This window comes from Vitis vinifera, chromosome 8 (assembly GCF_030704535.1).
Source record: "Vitis vinifera cultivar Pinot Noir 40024 chromosome 8, ASM3070453v1".
In the NCBI taxonomy this organism is placed as follows: domain Eukaryota; kingdom Viridiplantae; phylum Streptophyta; class Magnoliopsida; order Vitales; family Vitaceae; genus Vitis; species Vitis vinifera.
Genome location: NC_081812.1, coordinates 12,444,230 through 12,466,182, shown reverse-complemented (window position 1 = coordinate 12,466,182; position 21,953 = coordinate 12,444,230). Strand labels below are relative to the sequence as shown.

General features: G+C 38.1%; 2 protein-coding genes across 3 annotated transcripts; one reads left to right on the top strand and one right to left on the bottom strand.

Moving 5' to 3' along the window:
• The first annotated feature begins 2,844 nt into the window (after positions 1-2,844).
• On the top strand, positions 2,845-3,252 carry LOC104880095 (uncharacterized). Its single transcript, XM_010655423.1, has one exon. It carries the CDS (start codon positions 2,845-2,847, stop codon positions 3,250-3,252), a length of 408 nt encoding a protein of 135 aa, XP_010653725.1.
• Positions 3,253-5,112: 1,860 nt separating this feature from the next.
• Positions 5,113-9,184, bottom strand: LOC100263685 (histone-lysine N-methyltransferase, H3 lysine-9 specific SUVH1). Of its 2 annotated transcripts, XR_009466395.1 has the most exons (3): positions 9,076-9,184; positions 5,961-8,522; positions 5,113-5,427 (listed from the first exon to the last, which is right to left on the bottom strand). XR_009466395.1 is itself a non-coding variant. In XM_059738986.1 (2 exons), the coding sequence occupies exon 2, from the start codon at positions 8,229-8,231 to the stop codon at positions 6,018-6,020; it is 2,214 nt and encodes a 737-aa protein (XP_059594969.1). In that variant the 5' UTR covers positions 8,232-8,522; positions 9,076-9,184; the 3' UTR covers positions 5,345-6,017. The 2 variants fall into 2 exon arrangements, 1 of the variants encoding a protein (XP_059594969.1); XM_059738986.1 differs by having other exon boundaries at positions 5,345-8,522.
• Positions 9,185-21,953: the final 12,769 nt, after the last annotated feature.

Genomic DNA, 21,953 nt, shown 5'->3' with positions numbered 1-21,953 from the left:
GGGCTTGGGCTGGGTTGCCGAGGCCTGGCCCTGCCCTTAGCTGAGGGAAGAGCCCAGCTAGGGCTTTCCTGCCCATTCAATATTTCTGGCCCAAGTCTTATGGGGGGCCCAGACCAATCCATTTCTTCCCTATGGGTGTACGAAAGCCTGTGGAGACCTTCGGCTGAGGAGCAACTTTTAGAGGAGAGCTCAAAGACCGATTGTGCTCTAATGGAGAAAGCCTCGAGGTATGGGAACGCCTCTAACCCTTGTGGAATATTGGTTTGTGATTTCTCCTCTCCCCCCTCTTCTTTTTCTGGTCGGACTCCATTGGGGGATTATTACGACCGTTCTGGGGCCGGATTGGAAAAATTCCAGAAGCAATCACCAGGCCGCATGGTTACTGGAAAGGAGTCTTCAGTGATGGAGTCTATTACTCACTGGGAGCTAATGGAAGATAACAATGGTAATCTCGAAGAAAGTGGAGAGGAGCTTTGCTTAGCTAGTGCCATGCCACTTGAAGTTAGAGGTTGGGAAGAGGCTAGTTGGGAGGAAAGCGATTTGGCGAGGTTCAGCAAGTTTCTAAGGTTTTCGACAAAGGGATTGGAGAAGGACATTTTGGAGTTTCTGGTCAAAATCAGAAAAAAAAAAGAAAAAAAAAAGAAAAGAAAAAAAAAAAAAGAGAGTTCATAGTAAAACTCTTCTGGAAAAATCGAAATTTGAAAGGGAACTGAAGAGACTTGAATGTTCCATCAACTATGAAGGAGGAAGGAATCAAAAAGGTACAATGCAAGGAAAAGGATGCCAGATTTTGGTTGTCCAATGACGTTAAGGGTGTTGAGCTGGAATGTGCGTGGAGCTAACGATAACTCTAAAAGAAAGGTGATCAAGGCCATGATTAGAAGTCAGAGGGTGGATTTGTTTTGTATCCAGGGGACAAAAATTCAGACAATGTCAGAGGGTGTGGTGAGGAGTGTGGGCTCTGGAAGGTTCCTTGATTGGGGAGCCATGGGTGCTCAAGGCTCTACGGGTGGGATTTTGATATGCTGGGACAAAAGGTCCCTGGAATTGCTGGAAATGGAGGTGGGACAATTTTCTATTTCATGTAGGCTCAAGAATGTTGAAGATGGGCTTGTTTGGATTTTCATTGGAGTCTACGGACCGTTCACCAGGAAGGAAAGGGAGTCTATGTGGGAGGAGCTAGGGGCAATAAGGGGCATATGGGATGATCCCTGGTGTGTAGGGGGCGACTTTAATGTCACCCTCTCCCAAAGGGAAAGGAGTAGTCAGGGTAGTTTAAATGGTGCAATGAGAAGGTTTGCTCAAGTGGTTGATGATCTAGAGCTCCTAGATCTCCCTCTGCAAGGGGTTGTGTTCTCCTGGAGCGAGGGTAGGAACAATCAGTCCTGGGCTAGACTAGATCGTTTCCTGGTGACCCAAAGCTGGCTTGACTTGTTTAGGGGGGTTGTCCAAAGTAGGCTTCCCAGGCCCACTTCAGATCACTTCCCCATTCTGTTGAAGGGTGGCGGGCTAAGTCGGGGACCCTCCCCGTTCAGGTTTGAAAACATGTGGCTTAAGATTGATGGTTTTAAGGATCTCCTTCAAGATTGGTGGCAAGGAGCGGGGAGGAGAGGGAGGGCCAACTTTAGACTGGCTGCTAAGCTGAAGGTGTTGAAGGGGAAAATCAAAGTTTGGAACAGGGATGTGTTTGGTAGGCTGGAAGTTAATAAAAGCTCAGCTCTCCAGCAAATTGATTTTTAGGGTAGGGTAGAATGTGAAAAGGGCTTGTCAGAAAGAGAAACGAAGTTGAAAAATGAAGCTAAGGAAACTTTTAAAAAGTGGGTACTGTTGGAAGAAACCCATTGGAGACAATTGTCTAAGGAGCTGTGGCTAAAGGAAGGGGATAAGAACACATGGTTTTTCCATCGAATGGCCAATGCCCACTGGAGAAACAACTCTTTGGATAGAATTAAAATCAATGGAGTGGAGTTGGCTGAGGAGCAAGAGGTGAGGGAAGGGATTGTGAATGCTTTTCAGCATCAGCTCTTGGAAGAGCCAGGATGGAGAGCTGGCATTGAGGGGTTGCACCTTCGACGTCTAAACCACAGTGAAGCTGAAGCTCTGGAGATGCCCTTTACTGAGGAAGAAATTTTCTTAACTTTGATGGAAATGAACTGAGACAAGGCTCCAGGCTCGGATGGGTTTACTATGGCCTTTTGGCAAGCTTGCTGGGATTTTGTGAAGGAGGAGGTTGTAGAGTTGTTTAAGGAATTTTATGACCAGAAATCTTTTGCTAAAAGCCTAAATACTACCTTCTTGGTCCTCATCCTAAAAAAAGGTGGGGCTGAGGATCTCGGGGATTTTCGACCCATTAGCCTTTTAGGGGGGCTGTACAAGCTTCTGGCCAAAGTGCTGGCCAATAGGCTGAAGAAGGTGTTAGGTAAGGTGGTCTCGACGGATCAAAATGCATTTGTGAGGGGAAGACAGATTCTTAACGCCTCTCTCATAGCTAATGAGGTGGTTGATTATTGGCAGAAGTGGAAAAAGAAAGGGCTGGTTTGCAAATTGGATATTGAAAAAGCCTATGATAGTATTAATTGGAACTTCCTCATGAAGGTTTTGCATAAGATGGGTTTTGGGTCTCGTTGGATGGAGTGGATTCTGTGGTGCATCTCAACTACAAAATTTTCAGTTCTTGTCAACGGGGTGCCACCAGGCTTCTTTTCCAACTCTAAGGGGCTGCGTCAAGGAGATCCCATTTCTCCTTACCTTTTTGTTTTGGGTATGGAAGTGCTGAGTGCACTCATAAGAAGGGCTGTTGAGGGGGGCTTCATTTCTGGTTGCAGACTTTAAGGAAGAGGGGGGATGGAGATGAATGTGTCCCACTTGCTCTTTGCTGATGACACAATCATCTTCTGTGAAGCAAGGAAGGAGCATCTAACTCATCGTGGCTGGATTTTGGCGTGGTTTGAGGCGGCTTCTGGTCTTAGGATTAATCTGGCCAAGAGTGAATTAATTCTTGTTGGGGAGGTTGAAGATATTGAGGAAATGGCTGTGGAGTTAGGGTGCAGAGTGGGGGATTTTCCTGTTAAGTATTTGGGGCTGCCCCTTAGAGCTCATCACAAGGCCTTATCTATGTGGGATGGGGTGGAGGAAAGAATGAGGAGAAGATTAGTTCTTTGGAAAAGGCATTATTTGTCTAAGGGCGAGAGAATTACCCTCATTAAAAGTACATTGACCAGCATTCCCATCTACCAATTGTCCCTTTTCTGAATGCCCAAGTTAGTGGTAAAAAGGCTTGAAAAATTACAAAGAGATTTTCTTTGGGGAGGGGGAAGCCTGGAAAGGAAAATTCATTTAATCAATTGGGAGGTGGTGTGCACTCAAAAGGAGAAGGGGGGTCTTGGCATTCGGAAGATTGCTTTATTGAACAAGGCTTTGCTGGGTAGGTGGATTTGGAGATTTGCCTTTGAAAAAGATTTACTTTGGAAGAAGGTGATCAGGGTGAAGTATGGCCAAGAGGGATGTGGTTGGAGAACTAATGAAGCTCGTGGTACTTTTGGAGTGGGGGTTTAGAAGGAGATCCTGAATGAGGCAAGTTGGTGTTGGGATAATATTGAGTTCAAGGTGGGGTGGGGGACTAAGGTCAAGTTCTGGACTGACCATTGGTGCGGCAACGCAGCGCTGTCCCAAAATTTTCCCCAGCTTTATGCCATGGCGGTCTTTAGAAACGCAACGGTCAATGAAGTGTGGGACTCAAGCCTTGGTCAAGAGGGTGGAATCTCAAATTGTATAGAGATTCTAATGATTGGGAGCTGGATTTAATAGAAGAGTTGCTTCTTTTGCTAAGGGACTTCAGGATTTCTTCAGAAAAGGACTCAGTGTTATGGAAAGGAGGGGGTCTTGATATTTTTCGGATTCGGGATGCTTATAATTTGTTGGCTGCCCCCAATCCCCTTGTCTTTCTAAAAAAGAGCATTTGGGTGGATAAGGTTCCAACCAAAGTTGCTTTCTTTGCGTGGGAGGCCACTTGGGAAAAAATCCTCACGTTGGATAGGCTTCAAAATCAAGGGTGGCAACTCCCTAATCGTTGTTATTTGTGTGGCTGTGAAGACGAAAATGTAAATCACATTCTTTTACACTGTACAATGGTTAAGGTCCTCTGGGAGATCGTCCTTGCCTTGTTTGGGGTTCAGTGGGTGTTCCCAGAGACAGTCAAAGAGGTGTTATTTTATTGTAGGGGCCCTTTTGTGGGTAAAAAGAGGAAAAAGATGTGGAATTCCATCCCGTTATATATTTTTTGGACGGTTTGGAAGGAAAGAAATAAGTTAGCTTTTAGAGGGGATTCGTTAGCTATTCAGACACTCAAGAATTCTTATGTATGTAGTTTGTGGAGTTGGGTTAGGGTGTATATGGGAGAGGAGTCCTCTTCGCTTTTAGGCTTCTTGGAGTGGCTAGCGGCTCCTTAAGGACTGGTGAGGTTGTTCTGTTTATGTGTTTTTTGCTTTGTGTCTGCTTTATATACTCCATGTATGCTTTGTGGCCTTCCGGCCTTTTTTAATATATTTTGTGCTCATCTATCAAAAAAAATATATTCTTTTCTGACAACACAATATCAGAGCTAGGTGCAAAACTGACCAATCAAAAAAAAAAAAAGAGCTAGGTGCAAAACTCATTAGGTTTTTTTGATAGGCCAAAATTAATTATTTCATTTAACAAGAATCTTAAAACTAACGTTTCAAGTAAGATTTTTAGTTCAAGGCCCGATGTTTTTCAAGGAAGCAAATATTCAGCACCAAGGTTACAATCCCTTCACCTCTTCTATTTCCATAGATGTGTACTTGTGGCAAGCTTCTCTGGTCCAGGTACTCCCTTGGGCAATAAAAAATGTTCTGCTTGGATAGCATGGCAGTCTTGTGGATCAAATTCAAGGGCACAATTAGGTTAGAAAAACGACTCATTTATGTTTGTTTTAGACTTTCTGGAGAGAAATGGAAACAGAAGAATCTTTGAAACTTTGGATGGTCAGATTTGGTAGTGAAAGATTAGTTTCTAAAGATTTTATTTTTGTGGTCCAAGTGTTCATGTGAGATATCAATCCTTCATAGGCATATAATTAATACATTCACAAAATTTGCCTATAAACAGAAGAGTAAAATAACAAATAAAAGGGAAATTATTAAGTACACGGCAGACCAACTGTTTTTACCAGGAAAAAAAGCACGACAAGAAAAGGAAGATTAACCGAGTAAAACAAGAGATCTGCCCATAAAGTTTTACAATTTCAAAACATTACTACACTGACAAGTTATGTGATGAAACCTTTTATGTGCCTGTGCACTACACTACGGTCATAAACAGGGAATTTTGGTGTTCTTCAATACTTGTAAAGCCAAAAAAGACATGCATTTTCTCCCTGAAGCTGTCTTGCTGTCATCTACAAATTAACTGAGGAAAGAAAAAGGTAACAGAGTATGAGTGAACATAATTTCAGTGAGCTGCCCTAATACACAATGATGTAACATCTAAAAACTGAAGCAACATGGATATGGTTTACTAATTGTCATAAGAAAGACTTGTACAATCCCATATTATCATATACATCTGATGTAAATATACATGCACATATTTTAACTTAATCTTCACAAAGCTAAAATCCAGGGTTTCCAAGATCTTGCTCATCTATGGATTTTTTACACAAGTCTATTTTCAAATTTTGGAAGACAGAGAATGCGGTGAATGATTACACTGAAATGGTGACTCCAGATGGTGAGTAACTGGATCATAGCTCGTAATTCAGATCATGCGTCTGGGCATGATAATATTAGGCAGGTTATTCTTTGCTAATATGAAGGGAACAAAACCCCATCTAAGATAATTTATTAGTGGTTGGCACATTCAACAGGAAAAAACCCAATAATGAGAGATATTTAACTTCATAGTAAGGAAGAAATTTGGTTAGGAAATTGGAGATCTCTAACCTTTCAGAGGTAAGTTAGTAACAACATCATCACCCAAGTTTGCATGTTAGTTGACTGCTAGTAAAAATGCCCTCTGCACTTTAATGACCCACATAGGCATCTTTTCTTCCTCTCATCTGCTTTCCCCGACTGGGTGATCCCATAATCATATGTCAACTCTGTCATTGGAGGAATGTGTCTGATAGCAAAAAACGCTATATGAAGATAAGATTCACTGTTGCTTTCACGCAAGACTGGCTGCCAGAACACATTTGGAGAGCAACTGTGGTTCATAAAGCGAGCTACATTCCCAACATTTTTTGCACTTATTATTAGGGGAAATGGGACCTGGTGAGCCTTATTAGAATCACCAGGCAAAACTCCTAGAGGTTGATAAGTGCGTGTAGCATCAAAGATATAATCATCTTCACTTTCACTCCCAAGTTCTTCCACTTTACAGTCATTGATAACTTCCCCTGCATATTCACAAATAAAAGCTCCTGCACGGATGGGATCCCAAGACCTCAGACCCCAACCTTTATCCTTAGTTTTGAAAACTTCCAAGCGGACTTTCAAACCTGCTTGGGAAATTCGGTTTCGGCAATTAATAGGGCAGGAGCAACAAGGACCACACTCATATATCAAGGATTTGTTGTTCACAAGAACCCCAGCTACATTATATGGGATGTAGCCTCCATTTTTTTTAATGCAGGAGCAGTTGGAGTTCCCAGGAAGACATCCACCTTGGCAATTACAGCTAAAAGAAGGTTCTGTTAAATTTACTGGTTTTGAATATCTAAGACTAGGAAAATATGTGAAGTATGCAGGCCCCTTTTCATCATCAACATCATTTACAAGGGAAACAGGTAAATTTTCTGCCCCTGAAGTAAGGTCTGGCAGAATAACCCCAGCTCTAGAAGAAAGACCTTCCTTCCATTGTTGAATTGACTTCCAGGTAATGAATGCCTCTGGCTGACCAGGCAATCTAACCAATTTATACTTAAAAACATTGCAACCTGCTTTCCCTTTCTCCACCCACGACTCCTGAATCTTATAGAGACCATCATACACATATACTTTCCCTGTTGGATTCACCACATCCCTTAGACCCCTAATGACTCTCACCTCATTACCCCGATGCAAACTTTTCTCCAAAGCAAGATTCCCCCTTTCAAGCTTCTGATCAATTATTTGCTTATCCTTCCTGTAAATATTCCCACCTTGGCCACTGTAAATCAACACATCCCCATCCTCCACATTGTCCTCATATCCTCCAGATGAAACAATGCTGACAGCCACAGGCTCTTCCTCCAGACTGATCTTGAGACCCATGTAATCAATCCCAGCCATACATGGAGCATGCAACCCTACCAAGCACATTTCCATCCTGAAAAAGAAAATATCCCCAACTTCAACACCTGGAACAAGTCCAATTCTCTTCTTGATATTTGTCCGGATCCCTTTATTCATCAAGATTGTACCGGATCTTAAGTCGGGTCGTCTAGTTACCCCAGGTGTTGCTTCCTTCCCATCTTCAATTTGTGTAATCCTTCTTCGAAGCAAGTCATATACCATAAGTATATATCCAACTGATTCCTTGTCACCATCAGCCCGTCGGAATGTATCAAATGCCATAAGATTACATGAATTAAGAATATTACTGATGATTAACTCCACATCAACTTCAGGTGAGGAAAAATTAACCTCTTGGCCTTTTCTTCCTCTCTTCTGAGACTTACTCTTTGACCTCTGTGCCTTACTTGTACGTTCTGCATCAGTAACATGCATGCTGAAACTGCTCAGATACTGGGCATTCTGATTTGGGGTCTCACTGTACTCATTGTCATCTGCCTCCTCACTTTGAGATTGTGATTGAATACCAGTGGTGTGAGTCTGATAATTCCGCCTCGATGGTCCTGTATCTCCATTTGCTGCCACTCCTGGTGGGGGTGGCGGAGGGGGTGTTCTAAATGAAGTTATTGGAACTGCCCCTGGAATTGGGTTGTTGAAGCCAAAAGGCCCAGGTTGATTGTGGACACCAAATGGAGTTTGTGAATTTTGTTCAGGTGGCCTTTGAGAGTCTGTAGGACTGAAAAAGGGGTAGAAGGGAGCAAACCCAGATGGAAAAGGACCTGATGGATTGGCACACACAAAAGGGGCAGATTGCCCTGGAGAAAATGGAGAAAAGTTTGGTGGAGATGGGAATATTGGCACCAAACATCGCAATGGCTTCACATTCAAAACCCTAGATTTATCAGCAGGACCTGAGTCTGAACCCAAACTTTGCTCCATTGAAACACTTTCGAGCAATCAACCAAACTGTTACAAAAACTTGGTTTCCCAAATACCAACCACCTTTTACATCATTTATCCTCCTCCTATTCTTCCTTTTTCTCCTTACACTCTATTCAACAACAGCTACAGAACAGTACCAAATGTTCTAGAGAAAGAACAACATTGACGACAGTTTATTTCAAAGTGCGGGAGAGAGACTTTCAAATAATTAATTAAAGCACAAAATCCACACAAAAGGCATTAAGCGATGCGAACTTGGATTGAAATTCCCACTAAAAAACTAGGTTTCTGCAACATGCAAGAGGATATGGCGTTAGACACACAAACTAAGTTAAGATTTGCGCATATGTATTGAATCTTGAGGAAAAGGAACAGAGAAAAAAACAAACAAATAACACCTCTACCTTCCTTTTGTTTGCCAAGAAAAAAATCAGGAAATGAAAAGAAAATGAATCACGGAGCGTTCCAAATCAAAGAAAAACAAAACGCATGTCAAAGAAGCTATAACAATTGCGTTACACCCGGTTGAGGTAACATTATTCTGTTTTCTCGGGCCCCAAACAGGGACCAAAAGAACAAAGATTCACCATTACCTTTTCCTACGAACTCAAAACCAGTAAAAAAAAATCCCTAAAAATACAAAACAACCACTTTGAAAAAAACCCACTTGAACCAGTAACCTCTGAAATCAATTTAAAAACAAAAATTAAAAAATGACTTCAAAACAAAACTGAAGGTTGGATATTTGGAAAGGAACAAATAAACAAATTTGCAGAGATCACACCCAGGAAACAAAAGAATGAAAACATCAAAGAGAAGATCTTGAACAAAAGGGTTTTACCTGATAGAGATGTAGCGGAAATTTGGGGTTGCACACACTGAAAATGAGTTGAAATGTGAATCTTTCTTACAATGACTTTGTCCAATTTCCCAAAACTCTTTCATTTGTTTGTTTGTTTTTTTTTTTTTTTTTTCACATTTTTTGGAGAAGGGTTCAGGTGGGGTCGAGACCACCTAATACTGGTGAGCCCTCCTAATTTTAACAGTCATTTTTAGATTTTTCTCTCTTTTTCTTTTTTTATTTATTTTCAGAAAACCTAATTTATTAATATTATATTTGGTTCTCAAAAGGACTAAATCTTTGATTGTACCATGAAAAATATTAAAAACAAATCAAATATAATTAAAATTATTAAGAAATTGATGTATTTTTAAATTATTAAATATTTATATTGATTAATTAAAATAAATAAAATGAATTTTAAATACTATATAAAAATAATTTATTAACTTTAAATTTTTTTTTTTCTTTACTTTTCTTTTTATTTTTTTTCCTTTATATTTTCCTTAAATTTTATGAAAACCAAACACAACCCAAGTGTGCAATAAATTTCGTGATTTTTTCAATTAATGAGTTGATTTCTTCCTATCATTAGAAATAGAAAATAAATTGAATTTATATATGATATGGATTTTTAATGGGTAGTAAATTCCTAAAAGGCATAAGATTTTTGAAATAATGACTGAAATTAATGTCCTTTTATTTTTTTATATTATTATTATTATTGTTATTATTAGATATAGAGAGTTAGTATTAAATGAATGACATGTTACTTACAAAATTACAAAGAATTGACTTTGAAGTGGACCCGACTTGATTTTGATTTATTATTTAAAAAATTAATAAATAAATACACCTTAAAAATGAAATTTTAATAGTTATTAGATTTTAGAAAAAATATATTTTTGGGGTTCAAAAATTTAACAAATTAAATATTTATTTTGATTTAAACATTTTAAACATGTAAAGATGCGTTATAATGATTTTGCCTCAAAATTCAAATAAATAAGTCTAATTATGATAATAATTAAGAGTATCTTTCAATTGTGCCACTACTACTCTCAAAAAGGTGTCATAATTTTTACCATTCTTGGAAAATTATGATAAAATAATTCTACCCGTCACATGTCTACTTAATTTCAAAGGAATCGAATAATATTCTACTCATCCCTTTCCTTTGGAATCTAAGTGTTAAATAATATTGTTTTTAAAAATGCTTTTTTATTAAAAATGGAATTTCTTTTATAGTTGAAAACTTGATAATTTTTTTAATAAAAAATAGTTTTTTTGAAAATATGTTTTTTTTATGATAGATTTTAATTATTTTCATTTATTTTCTTATGAACTATTAAATAAATAATTGTACATATATCACATATGATTAAAAATAAAGCACATGTTATGGTAATAGAACTCGAGAATACAAAGTTAAAATAATCACATACACATTATATTTTAATTGGTCAATCATGTCTACATCTATGGATAAGAGGAAATATTTTTACTGTATTATAGAGAATATTATTATACTATAAGACAAAACGAGACACGGTTATTCACCCTTGAACTCTATTGAGTATCTTTCATTCTTCATCTCATTTTACATAAACACATTTTTATCTCATGACTTTTCCCCTCATGATCTAGAACAATATTTATAGAGATATTTTTCAATAATTTTTCTTATTCTATAAGAAAATATAATATTACAATAATATATTAACTTACGGAATACTTTATATAATATTTTTTACAAAAAAAAATATTAATTAGAAATTTGGGACACTTTTAACGATTTTTACCTTAAAGCAAATTTCATTAAGTTGATCTTTAATGTGGTTCGACTAACCATGCCTACATCCATGGATATAAAAGGATATTTCCACTATATCATAAAGAATATTTAAGACATAGAATCAGATACAACAATTATGTTCCTAAAACATTTCATGTTTCATCACTTCTTATATTTACACTTGAATCACGAACCCTCACTACATTGGGTATCTCATGTTCTTCTTTACATCTTTAATCCACTTCATATAATTTCTACAAACCGTTCTCTATCTCATTACTTTTTCTTTCATAACCTAAAATGCTTATAAAGATATTTCTAACAACTTTTTTTTCTTTTGTGAGAAAATCTAATATTACAATTATATATTAATTAAGGAAATATTCTATACAATATTATTTATAAAAAGCAACATATACTAGTTAGCAATTTGGAACACTTTCCATCAACACTACACATAAAAATTGTTTTTAAGATTTGCAATACAAAAAAAAAGGTTGAAAAGATTACGAGTTTTCAAATATATATTTGTTTTAAAAATAACTATTTCTTAAACGATGTTCTAAAAAATTGTTCTTTGAGAATACTTCAAAACATTTCCAAACAATTTATAAGTTTCGTTCAAGTTCCATAAAGGAAACAACAGACATTCCTTAAAAATAAAAATTTGATAAAAATATTCTTAGATTAATGTAATTTTTCTAAATTAATGTAATGATATGTTTATATTAATTTGATACAATAATATATTAAAAGTAAAAATAATGGCATAATGATTAAAGATAAGGAATTGTTTTTTAGTGGAGATAATAATATAAGTCATCAAATTTTTAAATAAAGATATTTTATATGATTAATTCTAAATTTACCTCAATTTTTTAAGTTGAAAACATAATCATTTTATAATCTAATATTGAAATAAAGATTATTTTAAAAAATTAATATTGATATTAGAATTTCTTATCTCTTTATTCAAAGACAATATAATAATTAGTTTCATTCTATTTTACAATATTCTTGTGAAAGCTTTAATGAAATTAGTAATTTTTATTTTGATTTGTTCTTATTTATATTTTGCTTCTCTTTTCTTTCATTTCCTTTCATAAAAAATTTAGTTAATATTTCATTAGCATTTTGTATTAAAGTGTTGTAATAGCATTTGACATTTTTATTTTAACATTTATGCTATGTTTGGTGGTCTTGGAGATTACTAAGGAAAGGAGGAAAAAAAAAAAAAAAACTAAGAAAAAAATTTTATATTTGGTTTTTTACAAAAATAAAAAAATAAAAAAAATTAAAATTTTATATAATTTTAAATTATTTATTTTTTACATGAAAAATGAAAAATAAATAAAATGAATTTAAAGTAATATATAAAAATATTTAATTTATTTTAAAAACTTTTTTTTTCCTTTTTTTTTTCTTTCCTTACATTTCATTTTTTTCTCTTATATCTTCTTTCAAAATTTCTGAAAATCCAACAAAATTTGAAAATTAATCATTAATTTTAGAACATAAATTTAGAATTTTATGTGAGTGTATGTACAAATTTCATAAAGGTCTTGCAAAACAATATAAAAAAAATTATGTGAAACAAAATTTTTTATTAAAATTGTTAAATTATGGGGGTACAATCTTGATGATAATATTTTTTTATAAAAAATGCATCTATTTTATTCTTTCAACTTGATCACAATTTGAAAGATGATGATTAAATTGTTTTTTTTATCTATTTTAGAGATCAATTAAGTGGCTTGTTCCTATTATTAAAAGACGAAGATCATGTGTAGTACTTTTGTTTTTTCTTGAAAATCTTGTGAAGTTTTTTATTTTCTTTATGATAAAAAGTATTTTGATTTTTAATGCTCTTTTGACAGCAATGGGTGAGATTTTGATTTTATTTGCAAAACTAAATTTTGTAATTTTCCAAATTTCGTCACATGTCACTTTTTTAATGTATGTTACATGTCAAATGTGTATAGGAACTATCATTTGTCAATCTGAATTTTGTCGAATTAGGGAGCCACATTTTTTTAAGACCAGTTTAGTGATAATTTATTCCACTAAAATTTTTGATGTATATAGTAACGACTGTAACGTCACGTTCATAAAGCTGCCATAAAGAATAAGAATGAGAAACTAATTCCATTCCTATTCATTAATATATTTGAATGGATTTTATAATGAGAATAATAATAAAACAAGAATAAAATATTCATTGAAATGAAAATTAAATCTTACTTTCACTAAGATTTTGATTTTTCTTTTTTATATATAGTATTGTGATTCCCCTCTATTATCATTGTATTTTCATTCCTATTTCCATATGTTAAAAAAATTGAAGTCATAATTTTAATTCAAATTGAATTAATCTTGACTTACATTGGTAAAAAAAATTAGATGAAAAACCCAATCATTGTAACCCATAATATTGAAAATGTAAATATTTCATGGAACTTAATTGGGTCTAAGTAATTTAATATTAATCATATTTAATTATACATGTTAAACCCCACTTTAATATTAATTCAAATTGAAGTTTAGGTCAACCCCACTTGATGTTTGGATGAGATTGGGCAACATATTCAATACTCGGGTTGAATTTGGGTTAAATTTTCTCAAGCTAAGCTTAGTTTGAGTTGGACTTGGGATAAGGTTCGAATAATCCGAACCTAACTCAAACCTGATTTAATGTTTTTATAATACTTATATTCTATATAATAATATTAATTTTTTTTTAGATTTTAAAGAGAAAAACCTTAAATTACAATGATATCATATACTTTTTTAAGTTTTTTAGAAAGATATATAATTTTATTTTTACCTTTTTTATTTTGGTTTTAAATTTTGGTATAAATATACAGATTTTTTTTTTTAAGAAAAAAAAATTACTATGAATGGATTTTTAAATCATGTAACCCAATCAACTCGACCAATCGAAGTGTAATCCAATCAACATCATCAATTTGAGTTTACCTCGATCAATTCGAGTTTACAAAATTGAGGTAGAGTTGAGTTTGGGTTGAGCATCTTAGGTTAAAGATCGGATTGATTTGAACTTAGTTGCTTGTTTTTTTAATTTAGGTTGGGCTTGGGTTAACGATCAATCCCACCAACTTGCCCAAGTTGTAACCCTAATATTATAGATTAGGGAATGTGGATTATAATTACAAATATGATACATTGGAGTAAGAATTGAGCTTTAGAAAAACATATTAATGAAAAGTGAAAGAGTGAAATTATAAATAGGAAAGCTTAGTTTACAATTGGTTGTGTTCTTTAAAATCGGATATTTAAGTCTAATTCAAAGGAAAAAAAAAAAGCAAAAGAATAAGAAAATAAGTGGCTTTTGATGTTGAAATTTGGACAAGGTAGGATATTTCTGTGACCTAATTGACTTGTGGTTTAATTTCATTAGTATAATGGATAATTACTAATCATACTTGTACAAAGACAGACAAACAAATACAAATTGCCTTTTTTGGACTTTCAAACATGCAAATTGCAAAGAAATGACTCGAACACTCATGACTTCCCATCAAACCAAGCTTTAATACCATGTTGAACTACAAATTTTTCTAAAAGTTGAAACTTGTAGAATTTAGACTCAATATGCATATCATGCTCCTTAACAATTTGAAATATAGAATGAGAAACTAATTCAAGTTGCTTATTTTAGCTAATTTTGAATGCTTGCTAGAAACTAAAATATATGATTAATAAACTTAATTACTTTTAAAATAGTTTATAAAGGATAGTAACTTAAGTAATTGGATAAAATTAATTACTTTTATGTATCTATAATTTTTAAGTTTATATTCACAAATGATTTGCTATATTTGAAAATTTATATTTATTTTGTGATCTTTTTTGAAAATTTCATGTATTTGTTATGATAAAAAGTATCAATTATATATATTATTCAATTTCAAACCTTTCATTACATTTTCCAAGTTCTTATATACTACTACAAATCTCAATTTTCAAATAGATATAAAAACTATATGGCTAAGAGCCCAATACACCTAAAGTACCTCCCATGGAAGAGCCCAATGCTGCCACTCAGCTAGTCACCAAGCATTCTAAGGCCCAGTCCAACTCAGGCCCACGCAGGCCCAGAAAACCACCAACTTGGATGAACGACTACGTCGTGTAAGGAAATGGACGTGAAGCTCCGGTTTTATCTTTTGGTTTGTTTTTTTATTTTCTTATTTTTTTTCCTGCAATTTACTATTTCTGGTTGTAACCAATTCTGTTAGACGGTTGTGTCGCTTTGGTTTTGATTTTCCCAAGAGAAGGCATAAAACTCTCGGGAGAGGTCTGCATGATGGAGGCTATGAGATTTTGGATCTAAACTTTCTCTCTTTTCCTTATTCTTCCTTTTTCTGCCCAACCTTTTCTCTGTTTTCTCCCTTCTTTGTTCTGGAGATATTGGAGCTGTCACTCGCTCGAAGAGTGCCCTTGTGCTAACCGGTCATTTTGCAGGAAGAATGTATCAATTGGTGCTTTCATCGACTCCTTGGATGGCGGACTCGGATGTGCTTTCAACGGTTAAGGCTTTGCAGGATCGTCTGCGGGTCTTCTGGGTCCTCCACCGGCCCCGCCGCCTGTTACTGAGATGGGTGCTGGAGGTAATGAGTTAGCCACTGCCTTACGTTTTATGAAAATAGAGATTCCGAAGTTTAATGGAACCGATCCACACGGGTGGGTATTTCGCGTTGAGGAATTTTTTTATTTTCATGGAACACCTGAGCCGCTCCGGTTGCGGATTGTCTCCTTCCATATGGAATGTCCGGTAGCAGGTTGGTATCAATGGATGAAAGCCAATAATCTATTGTCTTCGTGGAAGGCATTTTTACTCAGTCTGAAGCACTGTTTCGGAGCTTCCCTCTATGAAGACCATCAAGGTAATCTCTCTAAGCTCACTCAGACTTCGACTGTGGCGGAATTTCAGTCGGCCTTCAAGGACCTGATGAATAAATTCACCGGAATTTCTGAGTCGTTGTTGATTAGTTTTTTCATTACTGGCTTGAAATCGGATATTCGTCGTGAGCTACTTTTCTCACGGCCGTCCACGTTGATGGAGGCTTTTGCCTTAGCTCGAGCCTATGAAACTCGCTGTGAGGAGATCAAGCAGAGCGCTCGCCCTTGGCATAAGTGGTCCTCTTCCAATGCTGCCAACACGTCCACGGTGAGTTCCACTAGACAGCATGCTGTAACGGCCGTTCCGACAGGCCCGTTTCAGACAGTCGCCCCCGCTCCGGCCTCACCACCGACAACAGTCGGGCATAAGCAAACACCACCCATAGCTCCGGCCCCTACTTTACCTATTCGTCGCCTCACCCCTACTAAGTTACGAGAAAAGTGCGAAAAGGGATTATGCTATAATTGTGACCAAAAATATTCTGCTAATCATCGTTGTCTCAGCAAATTTTTGCTTCTTTTGGGAACAGATGATATTGATGAGGATACAGATGATGATGGCGTGGCGACCGAACCGGCCGAGGACTTGGTCACGGGCGACATTTCCAGCCTCAATGCCTTGGCAGGCCAAGGTAATCCTCGCTCCTTGCGTTTAGTTGGTGAGTTTGGGTCTCATCGCTTCCATGTGCTCATCGACAGTGGTAGTACTCACAATTTTATTAAACCGGCTCTGGTGGAGCGTTTGGGCCTCCCTATTCAGCCAACACCTAAATTTTGAGTTTACATTGGCAATGGAGATTATTTAATTTGCCAGCACACTTGCCCCCAAGTTGCTTTGACGTTGCAAGGGAATGTGTTTCCCTTAGATCTTTTTATCCTGCCAATTGAAGGACCTGACGTCGTTCTTGGTATTCAATGGTTGCAACAATTGGGTCGTATTGCCCATGATTATGCAGCCATGTCAATGGAGTTTTGTTGGGAAGGGCGTCTGATCATTCTCCATGGGGATTTGCACCAGTCCTCTAGCTTGATTACTTTTAATCAATTTCAGGCACTGATCCACAGTTCAAATGTCCACAGCATGTTTGTCTTGCAGCCACTAGCGACAGAAGAGTTGGAAACTGCCTCTTTGGTTACCAAAGATAATACACTTATTTTTCCCAATACCTTGCCCGTGGCTATCTCTAGTACTTTGCAGAAATTTCGTGACATGTTCCTTCCGCCAACAGGTCTTCCCTCGCACTGCACCATTGACCACAAGATCCATCTCATTCCTAATTCAAAGCCAGTGAATGTTTGTCCTTATCGATATCCACACTTCCAAAAAAATGAGATGGAAAAATTAATTCGAGAGATGCTTGATCAAGGTATAATTTGGCCAAGTCAAAGTAATTTCTCCTCTCCGGTGTTATTGGTTAAAAAAAAGGACGGTACCTATCGCTTTTGTGTCGATTACCGCGCTCTCAATGCAGTAACGATCAAAGATAAATTCCCGATTCCAACCATTGACGAGCTTTTGGACGAACTAGGAGGCGCTACTATTTTTAGCAAACTGGACCTCCGGGCTGGTTACCACCAAATCAGGGTACATAATAGGGACGTCTATAAAACAACGTTTCGGACTCATGAGGGCCACTACGAATTTCTTGTCATGCCTTTTGGGCTATCGAATGCCCCATCCACTTTTCAAGCCACAATGAACCAGTTGTTTACTGCATTCTTGCGCAAGTTTGTAATCGTTTTTTTTTACGATATTCTGGTTTACAACACTACTATTTCTGAGCATGTTACTCATCTGGAGCAGGTTTTGACTTGCCTTCACAAGGGTAGTTTTTACGTCAAGCTCTCCAGATGCCACTTTTTCCAGGAGACAATTGAGTATCTGGGACACATAGTTTCTGCTGGCGGGGTACGTGCCGATCCGCAAAAACTCGATGCCATGATGAAGTGGCCCATACCCCGCACCTTGAAGCATCTCTGAGGTTTCCTCGGCTTCACTGGCTATTATCGGCAGTTCATTCACGGTTATGCTTCAATCGTGGCTCCGCTCACGGATTTGTTACGCAAAGACGCTTTTAATTGGACTCCGGAGGTTACCGTGGCTTTTGATGCCCTGAAAAGTGCAATGGTTGCAGCGCCAGTTTTACGGTTGCCAGATTTCAATGAGACCTTCGTGATCGAAACTGACGCGTCTAATGTGGGAATAGGCGCCGTTCTCATGCAAGCAGGTCACCCAATCTCTTATTTCAGCAAGAAATTGGGTCCGCACCTACAAGCTTCATCAACATACCTCAAGGAACTTCACGACATTGCTGAGGCAGTACACAAATGGCGCCAATACCTATTGGGCAGGTTTTTCATTATCCGAACGGATCACAAAAGCATCAAAGAATTATTGCAGCAGGTGGTACAAACTCCAAATCAACATATTTATATCCGGAAGTTGTTGGGCTACCATTTTCGGATCGAATATAAGCCGGGGCGTGCTAATCAAGCTGCGGACGCTTTGTCTCGAGTCCATGAAGAGGAATTGGAACAGCCTACGCTATCCGCGCCTTCATGTCTGTCATTCTCGAGCCACCCCTCCTTAGAGTTTTTGACCACCCTTCGTCAGGAAAACTCTACACTCCCGGACTTAGTCTCCCTTCATCAACAGTTCACGACGGGTTCCCTCTCTTCGGACTACTCCCTACATGATGGCTTGTTGTTCTTCAAGCATAGATACTACATCAGCCCCAACTCTTCCTTAAAGGCCCTACTGTTGCATGAGTTTCATGCTACCCCATTCGCGGGTCATGGTGGAGTAAAACGTACCTTGGTTCGCTTGGCTACTCTTTTTTATTGGCCACGCATGTGGGCAGATGTGGAGCAATATGTTTCAGCATGCTTAGTTTGTCAACAGACGAAGTATTCAACCCAAGCACCAGCTGGACTCCTCTAGCCACTCCCAGTTCCTTCGTTGGTATAGGACGAAGTCACCATGGACTTCATTACCAACCTGCCCCCTCCCGCAATTTTACAGTTATCATGGTGGTGGTCGACCGTCTCACCAAGTCAGCGCACTTCGGGGCTTTGCCAACTCAGTTCACAGCCGCCAAATCAGCGGAAGTTTTTGTGACAATTGTGGTCAAGATTCATGGGTTTCCGAGTTTGATCATATCCGATCGCGACCCCGTCTTCATGAGTAAATTTTGGCAGACACTCTTTTAGCTTAGCGGGACATCCTTGCGCCATAGTACAACTTACCACCCACAAACGGACGGGCAGTCCGAAGTCGTCAATCGGGGACTAGAGCAGTACTTACGTGCATTCACGAATGAGAAGCCACACTCGTGGATCTCTTTTCTCGGATGGGTTGAATTTTGTTATAATTCCAGTTATCATAGTGGACTAAAAATGACTCCTTTTAAGGCCTTATTCGGACGTCCCCCTCCGATCATTCCGGCTTATACCTAGGGCTCTACTTCAATCCAAGCCCTCGATGAGGCACTTGTGGAGCGCAATGCCTTGCTTCGTACCTTGAAGGAGAATCTACGTCGAGCTCAACACTGGATGACGCAAAAGGCCAATGCACATCGGCGCGACCTGCAGCTTGAAGTAGGAGATATGGTTCTTGTTCGCTTACAACCGTATCGGCAAACTACCGCAGCTCATCGTCCCTACCAAAAATTGGCCAAACGGTATTATAGACCGTACCAAGTGCTTGAGCGGATTGGCGTCGTCGCTTATCGTTTAGCATTACCTAGTGGCTGCAAGATCCATCCCGTGTTTCACATATCTGCCCTTAAGCCTTTTCGAGGACCCGTTCCTGAAGAAGTCTATCTACTCCCGACCGAAACTATGGGCATCCATTCTCTATTAGTACCAGTGGCTATTTGTGCTGTTCGAACGATTCTCCGACAGGGAAAAGAAGTCCAACAAATTCTGGTGCAGTGGACCGCCAGTGACCGTGAGAACGCAACCTGGGAAGATTTTGTCGCATTCTACAGACTTTACCCTGATTACCACCTTGAGGACAAGGTCGATTTTCATGGAGTGGGGAATGATACATTTGTGGCCATTCTTTTACAGCAACATGAACAGACAACTGAAGCATCCGTTGTGGAAGAGCCCAATACACCTAAAGTACCTCCCACGGAAGAGCCCAATGCTGCCACTCAACTAGTCACCAAGCATTCTAAGGCCCAGTCCAACTCAGGCCCACATAGGCCCAGAAAACCACCAACTTGGATGAACGACTACGTCGTGTAAGGAAAGGGACGTGAAGCTCCGGTTTTATCTTTTGGTTTGTTTTTTTATTTTTTTATTTTTATTTTCTAGCAATTTACTATTTCTGGTTGTAACCAATTCTGTTACACGGTTGTGTCGCTTTGGTTTTGATTTTCCCAAGAGAAGGCATAAAACTCTCGGGAGAGGTCTGCATGATGGAGGCTATGAGATTTTGGATCTGAACTTTCTCTCTTTTCCTTATTCTTCCTTTTTCTGCCCAACCTTTTCTCTGTTTTCTCCCTTCTTCGTTCTGGAGATATTGGAGCTGACACTCGCTCGAAGAGTGCCCTTGTGCTAACCGGTCATTTTGCAGGAAGAACGTATTAGGGGCCCTTTTCTGCACGAGGGAGCCAGATGGGACGGGCAGCCATGAAGGTGGTTAGGAGGCCATGCTGCTGAGGTGATGAACAGAAAAGGGAGGTAATGGCTTGCCCAAGAAGAAAGCCGGACGGGCAGAGGTTTTTGTGGAGGAAAAGGCTTAAAGAAGGAGAGGAGGATCATCGTGGTGGGGGGTAGCAGAGAACTTTTAAAAAAAAAAAAAACTGAGGGTAGGAGTTGTCTGGAGCTTGAGAAGACTTTGGAGGAAGGTGAGCATCTCGGGAGGAAAACTTGGAGATAGCCTGGTCTTGCTGGAAAAGGATTTTCTCAAGTACGAATGCTACGGGTTTATTGTTTGTTCTTGACTGTTTATCACTTTTCCATGTCCCTTGTTGATATTTGAACGTTCATTAACTTGTTTGGGGTGGATAATGAAGGCCACTTGCTTGTTGAAACATAATCTTGCATTCATGTTTTCCACTATTAATCTTAGTATGCTTTGCTTCTATTATGAAAATGTTCGTCTTGCTGGAAAAGGATGTTCTCAGAGGGCTCACTGATGACTCATGAAGTGAAGCCTCTGAGGATCACCTTTACTCGTTTTCTTTTATGTTCTATTTTCTATGGATTCTTCTTTGTAGTGGCCACTATTTGTTTCTAAGCCTTGCTCAATGCAATGGCTGTGAAAAGGCATATCCAAGTCTGGCTGCACACTCCCACAGAGATCTATCAAGGTCAAAAGGGACGTATTGGGTTTTGAGAGATGTTTTGTAGAGGTTGTTTTGGCTGAAGAAGTAAACCAGCCGAAGACATCCAGAGATGAGACTTGCTTGAGCCGAGAAGGATTCTGGAGAACAAGCTTTGCCCGGGAAATAAGAAGAACCTGAGACATAAAGAATTGTGGGCAGCTTGAGAAGAAGATCATCTGGAGAATGTCCGGATGCATGGAGCTCTGAGATGCTTGACACTCCTTTTTGGGGATTTGGATGACACAGTAGTGCCAAAACTAGCGCCTGTTTTGTTCCCATGCTCACATACAATTGTTTCGTTTCCTCAGATTTATGACGAACCTTTGCTCACAAAAGCATTTTTAATAGTTTATGCTTGCACTTCCTTGTTGGGTGTGATGGCTGGTGTATATGAGACAGAAACCAGTAATTTTGATGATGCTAATGCTTAGAACATGGATGGATCGGTTCTCTACCATTTTAGGGCCCCCGGTGCAGTCTAAAGATCCTGATGATTGGAGCATTAGAATGGAGGTTTTAAAGTGTTTGAATAAGTTTGACCAGATTTTCTCAAGCCTCACGGAAATAGAGTATAAGGTTGTTGTGGGACCTTTGTGGCAGACATTTGTATCATCTTTAAGAGTGTATGAATCGCTATCAGTTGGAGGTGCAGATGATCCTCATGAGGGAAGATATGACTTTGATGGTGCAGAAGAAAAAAAAAAAAGCCTTGAATCCTTTATAATCCAATTATTTGCGTTGTTGTTGACCATTGTGGGTGGCAGAAGATTGGCAAAGGTTGTTGCAAATAGATTTAGTGAGTCACACGAGTTCATTCACTTGCA

What these genes read in the sequence shown, in the direction of transcription:
- LOC100263685 (XM_059738986.1), bottom strand. Translation starts at nt 8,231, where the DNA reads ATGGAGCAAAGTTTGGGTTCAGACTCAGGTCCTGCTGATAAATCTAGG.
- LOC104880095 (XM_010655423.1), top strand. Translation starts at nt 2,845, where the DNA reads ATGGAGATGAATGTGTCCCACTTGCTCTTTGCTGATGACACAATCATC.